The following is a 10,449-nucleotide window of genomic DNA, read 5'->3' on the forward strand; positions in this document are numbered from 1 at the left end:
CTGGTGGGAGGCAAAGAGTGATAGACTATATAGGGCTAGTATCAGGTGTGGTAGAATGGCACCCGTGACACCTCCATTTCATCTATTCTTAATTTAAAAATGAAAATTTGCTTTGCAGTGAAGAACATTTGCCAAACTCCATTCAGAATCATTAGAAGAAGATTTGTATTAAGGAAATGGCTCTCAGAATGAATTGTGGTGCCTGTTCATAACTTGGAAGAATCTAAGGGCTTGAAACTGAAGTATAAGGGATTAATTAAATAATGTTTTCTATTAAATAAATCAAATTCTGGGGCTGTGCAGTGCTTCAGATTTGACTTTGAACAGTATGAAGGCAGCACTAGTTGGCAACTCATTGAAGAAGCCATCTTTGTTTTTAGGATCATGGCAACTCACTAAAGTAGCTACCTTTGAAAAAGGTGCAGTTGTTTCAGTGAAAAAAATGGTAGCAAATATTTTGCATAGATAGATGGGTTTCCTTTTATTGATCTTCAGGCATGGGAGATCTGCCTTATTCTCTGTCTGAGGCAGAATTGAGACAAGATAATATTCTCCTAAAAGTACTGTAGTTTTCTATCTCCATGTGTTGGGGCAGCACGCGTTGGGTCTGTTTTTCTTCTCACATGATAGTACCCATGCCTTTTGACGGGATGTAAGAGATTGTTGGCTAATCTGAAGTTCTAACAGGCTGTAAAGGAGATCATTTCTCTAATCCCTTCAACAGCACCAGCCGCTTCTCAGGTGCTGCTTTGTTGAGAACATAAGGCAACAAAGTGCCGACTCATAGATAACCCTTGCGTATCCCTCTTCCAGTGATACTATAGCACAGGGGTCTTCAAACTTGGCCCTTTTATGACTCGTGGACTTCAACTCCCAGAATACCTCAGCCAGCGTGCCTGGCTGAGGAATTCTGGGAGTTGAAGTCCACAAGTCATAAAAGAGCCAAGTTTGAAGACCTCTGCTATAGCATCATGACGAAGCCCCATCTTTTAAACTGATAAATTATGATAATGTCCCACCCTTAATTTATTTTAGCATAACTTAAGGTAGGAGTCCTTCAGCTGACACTCTGTCTCCTGGGCATGAGAATACTGTTATTATCTTTTAGTTTTCTAATTTGTTGGGGCATGGCAATTTAATTTTATTAGATTTTAATACCACCTTTATTAACTTATTCATTATTTTTCACATTTTTTAACTGCCCATCGCCATCAGAGAGGAACTCTGGGCAGTGTACAATAAAATATAAAGGTATTTTGAAATATAAAAACAGTACATAAAAATTAAAAATTTAGAAATTTAAAAGGAGGCAAGCATGATTAAACATTGTTTAAAATTAGTTAAAAGGCGAAGGGAGGACTCTCAGGGCACCAGCCAGCCTACACCTGCATGCTTCTCTGGGCCCCCCAAAGGAAGCCTCAGACATTATTTAACTGCTTTTCAGAAGGCCAGGAGAATTTGGGGCCTGCCTCACCTCAGGGAGCGGGTGAATATTCCACAGGGCAGGAGCAATGGCAGAGAAGGCTCTCTTTCTAGAGTCCACCAGTTGAAGTTCTTTAACTGACAGGGTTTCCAACATACCTCCCCTGCCTGACCAGGTGGGATGAACCAATGTAATGTTGTGACAAAGATGGTTTCCTAAAGCTTTATAGCTTCGCAACCAACACCTTGAATTGGACCTGGAAGCAAACTAGCAACCAACGTAGTTCACAGAACAAAGGTGTTACATGGACCCTTCTTTGGGCGCCTAAAATTGTTCACCTGGCCACATTCAATACCAGCTGAAGCTTCTGGACTTTCCAAGGGTAGCCCCATCTAGAGCATGTTGTAATAGTCCAAACAGGAGATGACTTGGAGATGAATGAGTGACTGGAGAATTTCCCTATCCAGGAAAAGGTATAACTGGTGCACAACACAAAGTCATGCCCTCATAGCCACGGTTGCCACCTGTTCTTTGAGCAGGAGCCATGTGTCCAGGGGGACCTTGAGGTTACGCACCCAGTCTATCTGGGATAGTGCAACCCCATGCAAAGATGATAAACTCTTCCATACAGAGGGGCCCACCCAGAGCCACTCCATCTTACCAAGGTTCAGCTGAAGTCTGTTGTTCCCCTCCAGGCCCCCACAGCCTCCAAGCACTGCAGAAGTACAGTACAGCATCACTTACTTCATCCAGGATGGAGATATATAACTGACTTTCATCAGTGTACCAGTGATACCTCATCTGTGGTGATGGATGATTTTGCCCAAAAGTTTCATGTAGATGTTTATTACTTTATATATAACTTAAGGCAGCAAACATACCTATTATAGAATCATAGAACATAAGGATTGGGAAGTACCGTGGAGCTCAACCCCTTGCCCATTGCAGAAATCTACTACAGCAGCATTGGTGATAGACAGCTTCTGTTTAAACTTGAGCAAAAAACATACACCCAACATATGTAACTGCTCTTTTTTTCTTTCTTTCAAGCCCCTTGGTCACACTGTTTTGGACATGCTATAGATTAGTGTGTGTCAAACCTGGGTAAATTATCCCAAATTGGGTAAAAGTAATTTTTATTTGGGCAGTGGCACACAAAGCCGTTACCTAATCACTACAGGGACATTTAAATTGATTTAAAGTGTTTTACCTACATTGGATAAAAATCAAATAAGTGGCTTTGAGTAATGAAGGAAAAAGTTTGGGAAGCACTGTTCTAGGTCAGGGCTTTTCAACCTTTTCACAGATTGTACCACTTTTAGGACATGATAATATTCAAGTACCACCAGTGCTTAGCAAGGTGACAAAAGCGTGATGATTAAAAAAAGGGGGGCGGATTTTAGGCTTCACTTGTAAGATTCATTTGTTATAGAAATGGCTAGTTTATAATATTATGGAAAAGTAAAAAGTTGAGGTTCAATGTTAATGCTTCCTTCCTACTGCAACAGTGGAACTCAGAAGTCAAAGCCTTTTCTTTTCGTTTTCCCTCCTCCCCCTCACTTCTCCCTTTTTATCTCACCCATGACTCACACAGATACCCCTCACCTTTTGCTAGCAAAAGCCTCTAGCTTGCTCTCATTCACTCACACATTGCTCACACTAGCTTCTCTCTTGCTCTCATTCACTCAGACGTTGCTTTCAAAAGCCCCTCTCGCTTTCACTCACCTTTCGCTCGCAAAGGCCGCTCACTCCTTCTCTCCTCACCGCTTTGCTAACAAAAGCCTCTTCTCTCTTTCTCCGGGTGTTTTTTTTTTCCTCTCCTGCCAAAACCTCCTTTTATAGCTTCTACTCTCTCTGCCACTTCTTCCTTTTCTCTTCTTCGTGTGCCAGAAGCTCCTACCAGCATGCAGCCATGCGCGCAGATCCTGGGACTTCTGCCGAGCCCTGCAGCATCAGTTGATCTCTTCCAGGTCTGTGTGGCACCGCTTTAACTGGTTCCCTCCCCCACTACTCTTGGCTAGGGGCCACATACCACCTGCCAGGTGCTAAAGTACCACCAGTGGTACGCATACTATCAGTTGAAAAGCCCTTTCTAGGTTGTCAGTGTCCTTTGTAAAAAATGCTGCTCGGAGTTGGACTCGGTATTCTAGGTACAATCTGACCAGCGCAGATTAGAGGGGAATAGTTACTTACCTTGAACTGGATAGTTTACTCCTATTGATACAGGCCAGTTTTTTCTTTTTCTTTTTGGAAGTTGAATCACATGTTGGCTCTAGTTCAGTTTAGGGTCTACCAAGGAAACTATATCCTTTTACTGGATAGTGATGTGTTGCGTAATCCTTTTGTCCTATATTCTGAGTTTTCTTTTGCAAACTTAGAAACTGGGAATGGTAGTATACAGATAGGCCTTGACTTACAACAGCTTATTTAGTGACCAGTTAGTGATTTTTGACCATTTTTCACACTGTTGACCATTGCAGCATCCCCATGGTCATAACTTCAAAATTCAGATGCTTGGCAACTGACTCATATTTATGACAGTTGCGGTATTCTGGATTCATGTGATCACTGGGAAATTCTGACAAGCAAAGTCACAGCTGCAGTGATTCACTTAACAACTGTGACAAGAAAGGTTGTAAAATGGGGCAAAATTCATGTAACAACTGTCTCACCAACAAAAATGCTGGGCTGTTTTGGTCATAAGTCAAGGACTACCTGTAATATATTCTATGACAGTAGTTCCAATGATGTTTCTGTGTCCTGCAAACTATAGGCCTCTTTACTCAGCCGTTCCCTTAATCAAGTAAAATTTCATATTCGCAATCATTGTGCAATATGACTGGAATTTCTGGTACAGAATTAAAAACTACACTTTTTCTTGAAAGGAAAATTCTCCTTGGGTCAAATTCAATTCCAGATGACATGTCCATTTTGTTTTCTTGTTAATAAAATGAAAGTTGTTATTTCTCATCCATTTAGATATTAACCAGGGTCAGCTTTGCTTAAAGTTTTTTTTTAAAACTTTAAGCAAATATAATAAACAGATGAGCAAAACATGCTTGAAAATGTATGAGTGAAAATTCTTGTTTTTATTTTCTGGTTCTTTTATTTTGTTCAGTGAATGTCCTTTTCTAGAATTTTAAATGCTGCAAAAACTCACAGGCAAAGTAAATATTCATGCTGAACAAATGTGTTCTGTGCCTTTACAACAAGGTAGAGAAAATATGCAGTGCACAGATTTTGGAATTCTTTCCAAATCTTTTACTGGGGTGGTCATAAGAGGCATGTATTTTGAATACTGTACTGTACTGTACAGTAATATCTTAGATCTATTTGTTTATACATGTGTACTAATCAGAATACGTGCATGTGTTGCTGTTTGTCTGTGTGGGCCTAATCAAGGTAGATGGAGATGTGTGACCTGTATATCTGTATTTGAGACCCTAATCAGAGCAGCAAATGCCTATTTGTTGTTCTGATTGGGGTCTCAAATATACATATACAGGACACATACCTGCATCTACCTTGATTAGACCTACACAGACAAACAGCAACACATGGACGTATTCTGATTAGTACACACGTGTACTGCTCTCCCTGTCTATCATTTGTGTGTATTTGCATGTACCAGGAAGCAGACAATAGGTTACGTACGCTGTAAGGGAAACTTAGAATGGAAGAGCTGGCAACATTCTGAGCCGCTGACACTCCCATGTACTTCTGGTATATTATCTACTGGGCAAATCCTTTGGGGATTTATTTTCTGTAGAATCTTCAAATATATCTAGCCCATTTCAAACTCAGACTTTCTTTACTTTTACTTTACTTTTACTTTTATTAAATTTGTATACCGCCCTTCTCCCGAAGGACTCAGGGCGGTGAACAGGGCACATATAAATAGAGAATACAAAAATTAAAAGGAATTAAATAATCGCCCAGATAAAAACAATAACAGTATAAAAACCCCATAAAAAACCCTAACATCCCCCATCAGGCCAGGCTAGCTTGTTCAAATAAATGTGTCTTCAGATCGCGGCAGAAGGAGCGAAGGTCGGGCGCCATCCGGAGCTCAACCGGCAGCCGATTCCATAGCTCCGGGGCGCCCACAGAGAAGGACCTCCCCCTGGGGGCCACCAGCCGACATTCTCTGACCGGAGGCACCCTGAGGAGGCCCTCTCTGTGGGAGCGCACAGGGCGGAGGGAAGTTGACGCCGGCAGCAGGTGGTCCCTGAGGTACTCCGGACCCATGCAATGTAGGGCCTTGAAAACCATTACCAAAACCTTGAATCCTTTAGTCCTACGAATGGACAAAGTCCCAAGTCCCTTAATATAATTTCTTTCTAGTATGTTTCATTTAAGTTTGTGTATGTGCAGGTATACTTTTGTTTTCTTAGTAGAAAACTGAGAAATAAAACTCCCTGTTATAGCTGAGCATCCTAATTCTGATGTGGGTGTTTTTTTGTTTTGTTTTTGGGAAGAACCATTAATTTTGCCCAGCTCACATGTTCTGACCAAGTTGGCATGCTTCAGCGCCCAACAATTAAGCAGGGCCATCTTACAAGGATCCTTTTCTGCCATGGCACCTGCCTTCTGAAACACCATCCTATGACTCCCACTGTGGCCTTTTTAAATGAGCCCTTAAAACCTGGCTGGGTCCCCAGGCGCTGGGATAGAGGGAGCAAGTATGATGTTTTGAGTGGTTGTCAGCTTCTTCTTTTTCTAGTTACTTTTGGTGGCACTGCCGTTCCTTGTTTTTAAACTATTCTTCTTCTTGTATTTGGTAAGGCACCCAGAATTGTGACAAATTAGGGCAGCCCGTGAATTCCATAAATCCACAGTGCTACACATCCTTCAGAAGACCTAGACCAGGGGTCAGCAACCTGAAACAGTGAAAGAGCCACTCGGAACCGGTTCCCTCACAAAAGAAAAAACTGGGAGCCGCAAAAAATGTGTGCGCATATGCGTACATACGCACATGCGCAGAACAGGGTTTGACTGAAGAGTGGAGCCAAGGAAAGATATGCATCTACCCTGCATATTTGAATTGATTGGTTGAACTTTTTTAGTCCCACTTTTTTTTTTTTTTTGGACTGCACATGGCAGAGGACTGGGAGCTGCAGGAGACAGCTGAAAGAGCTGCATGCGGCTCCAGAGCCGCGGGTTGCAGAACTGTGACCTAGACAAGTCTACATTCATTTAATCAGAAATATATTCACATGGCTTTAGAAACACAATTCTGAGCATTGCTTTGTTTCTGTTTGAATGTGAATGCCGTCCAGTTTTCACTACAGAAAGAAGAAACACCTATTCACAAGAATATTTGTTTATATTGATCAATACATATTTTAATGTAAAAGTATACCAAAATACAGGATGCAACAGACGATTGCTTGCACTTAGCAGCCCACTTAGAAGTACTGTAAATAAAGATATTATTCTACTAATAACATTAATAGAAACATATAACATTGTTTTATGTGTTGTATGCTGCCCAGAGTTACTTTAATGCGAGATGGGTGGATATACAAATACGATATAATAAAGATATCCTGCTATAATTATTTTTTTTCCTTCTCTTCTAGGTGGGCCCAGCGGGATCCCAGTTTGGCTTGTTAGCCTGCCTTTTTGTGGAGCTCTTCCAGAGCTGGCAGGTCCTAGAGAATCCATGGAAGGCTTTTTTAAATCTTTCTGGGATTGTCCTTTTTCTTTTCGCCTGTGGTCTTCTGCCATGGATCGACAATATTGCACACATATTTGGTTTCCTCAGTGGCCTATTACTTTCTTTTGCTTTCCTGCCCTATATCACTTTTGGTACTGCAGACAAATACCGCAAACGGGTGATGATCATTGTCTCGCTCCTGATCTTCGTTGGCTTGTTTGCTTCTCTTGTGATCTGGCTGTATGTGTATCCCATCAATTGGCAGTGGACTGAATATCTAACCTGCTTGCCTTTCACAACCAAGTTTTGCGAGAAGTATGACTTGGACCAGACCTTGCACCGAGGAAGCATTTAAGTGGATTTAGTAGAAAGGATTTTGAGGAACAAGGACAGAGGCAGCTATGGCTGTGTAAAGCAGAGCATTTTCGTTTCCACTTTCCTATTTGGAATTTTTAAGTATCATTCATGAAACAGCATGCACCAAGTGCTGAAGCCAAGCAAGTGGGTAGTCCCTGCCACCTTTTGTGAGGTGTACGTTCTTCTGGATGTCCAGAGTAAAATATAACTAAACATCAATTAATCATAACCTGGAGAGTTACGAGTATAAACCAGGGCTTGTTATCAGAACATTTCCCACTTATGTGCCTTGCATCAGAAGGTAGTCTCTGTAAAGCTTTGTTGCGGAGTTCCCTCCCTGACATGAATTCAGCCTTCGAGGTCAAGTTTCTTTTGAGGAACTGGCAAAGAATCCAAAGACGTCTTTCATCTGTGTGGCTGATTGGGCATTTGTGAGATGGAGGTCAGCCAATGACTTTCAAAGATCGTATTAGCTATGGACACCCTGTTGAACTGCTTCCATTGACCACCTGCCATTTTCTATGTTTTCCTACTTGAAATCCCTCCTTTTTATGCAAATCCTGGTTTGGGGTTCCTTTCCTACTGCCTTTTGGCACAATATGGTGCTTGGACCTTGTGACAGTCCTCCTTGCCTTAGTGCCTTTTTATGGTACTAGGAATTGTACTGTGAAAATAAACCCCATCTTTTTGTACAAGGGGCATTTTTATATGCAAATTCTTGTTTTACGTTCTGTATGTCACTAGGGTCAAATACTTTTTGACCAAGAACATTGCTTTTAAAGGCACCTTGTCCTCAGTAAGAAATGCGGGTAGTTATTCCAATATTTACATTGGGTTGGTAACACAGCAACCTGGAATTTCTTTAAAAGAACACTTGAAGTGTAATTCCTTTGTAAAAGGAAAGGAAGGTAATCAGATTCTCTAGTGATAAAATGAGAAATGTAAAAAAATATTTTTGGTCTAAATAAATGAGCTTAAATTCTACGAGGAGTATATGTATGTTTTTGTGTGTATGTATTTCTAACCCTAAATTAGAAGTATTCAGGTTGGAGGTACATTATCTCAGAGAACATGCGGTAGCTACATAGCAGAGTTAATTTAGAATTCTGACTCATTGTTTTGCCCTAAGCAACAAAGCATTCCAAAATCTTACTGTGTATATGTGGTAATTTATTAGAGCCTTTGGTTGAGAATATTTTTCTATAATTATTGTTGCTAATGTGTAAATATTAGACTGTTCCTTTGAACTGAACAATGTGTCTCAGTTGACACTGTTTATCTAATTTTCATTAAAGATAGATTTGGTAATCATTTCTTTGCATCCAAAGTATATTAATTTTAATGCTTAATCCCTGTATCCCGCTTGTTTCCCAAAACCGGTTAAAGCTTGCCATTCCTCTTGCATTGTTCCTTGCAAATCCTTGACAAATATCTTCACAAAAGTGCCATTAGGACAAATACATGTATCACAAAGCCCTGTGGCTGCCTTTCAGGTATCTACTGTCTGACTAGTAATTTTGTCCCTAACTGCCTGCTTTTGGAATCTTGTTCATTATCTGAATGGTGTACCTGTGGAGTGACCGAGTAATGGTAGTTTGCCATCCTTTGCCATAACCCCCAATCACAATCCAACCTAGCTGTATTGTATAAAATAACTTCCCAATGTCATAGTCTAATTGATTATAATCACGGCATAGGAAGGGGGGGGAACCCAAGAACACGTTAGGGGGAAAAAGACTTTTATTGCTGACCTGACAAGTGATAAATTGCACACGCAATAACATTTGAAGAATGCTTCCTTATTCAATGGTAAGAACTTTAATGATTTCCTATGCACAAGGCTGACCAAGTAATGAATTCAAATGTGCAACTACTTTGTAATTAGTCATTGATTACAGACAATGGGTTATGAATTTGAAGTGCTAAACGTTTTCCTTGGAGCTAATTTCATTGAATTTAGCAGTGCTTACTTGGAGTAGATATGCTTATACTGCCTTAGTAAGGAGCCATTTCCCAGTCCCACACCAATTAAAAAAAAAAGCAGGTATCTGCTCTGTTCATAAGGAAGGCAGAATAGCCTAACTTCTTCCTTGGCTTGGTTATTTCTACTGCAGTTGTGGTAAGTAGATCAGATTGCACCAGAAAATGCCCACATCTACAGCTGATTAGTTAAAATTTAAAATTCAAACAATAGTACAAAGCATTCTGACCTATATTCAAAATACAGCCATTTCAACTGTGGGAAACTCCCCCCCCCCTTTTGGAACTCAAAATGTTTTGCAAACCTCTGACTGATGCTTGTGCCACATTGGAAAATAATATTTTTTCCAATTAGCTATCATTGTAGTGGCAATCATATACTGTGACTTATGCAGGTAGCCCCCAATGTACGAGCACAACTGGGACTGGGAATTTTCATTGTAAGTTGTTACGATCGTAAGTTAAGTCAGAATCAGACAATTTTCACAGTGGTTGTTAAATCACCAGGCTGTTACTGTCATTAAGTGTGAGTACAGGTTATAAGTCACTTTTTCCAAGGCTATTGTAATTTTGAACCATGGTTATATGAACAGCCTTAAGTGGACTACTCTACCTGCATCGTGCAGTTTAGTAGCTTTAATGCTAAGGCAGCATATGTTTATACAACATATTAAGCTACATATCCTTACATAAAACCAACCAGCATAACAAGGTATAGAATTGCTCTCCAGTGAACAAAAAGCAATAATTTACAGTAAGTTTTGTGTAAATACACTTAGTTGCTTGAATACTATGAAACTGAAAGTAACCAATTTTATGAGATCAAAGTGCAATTGAACTCTTGTAAAATAGAGCTGTTATTGTTAATGAAAGAAACATGAAAGGCAAAATGCATAATTTATAATGACTCTGCAGTACTCGTAACTGTTACTACCAAATCTTAGAACCGCAAGTAGCTATCATGTTTTGCTGCCTTCGTAGTTTAAATTTGAGAAAATAAATTCTTGCATTATTCCTTATTCTATTTTAC

General features: G+C 40.2%; 1 protein-coding gene across 1 annotated transcript in view; it reads left to right on the forward strand.

Annotated features, from left to right (window-relative positions):
* The window catches only part of RHBDF2 (rhomboid 5 homolog 2), an 86,397-nt gene extending 77,645 nt beyond the window's left edge, over positions 1–8,752 (forward strand). The window contains exon 18 of the mRNA XM_083354983.1: positions 7,006–8,752. Within this exon, the coding sequence (XP_083211109.1) occupies positions 7,006–7,437 (432 nt within the window). The 3' untranslated portion in view covers positions 7,438–8,752. The remainder of the gene's footprint in view (positions 1–7,005) is intronic.
* Positions 8,753–10,449: the final 1,697 nt, after the last annotated feature.

Source organism: Vipera ursinii, assembly GCF_947247035.1.
Source record: "Vipera ursinii genome assembly, chromosome: 2".
NCBI classification, from domain to species: Eukaryota; Metazoa; Chordata; class Lepidosauria; order Squamata; family Viperidae; genus Vipera; species Vipera ursinii.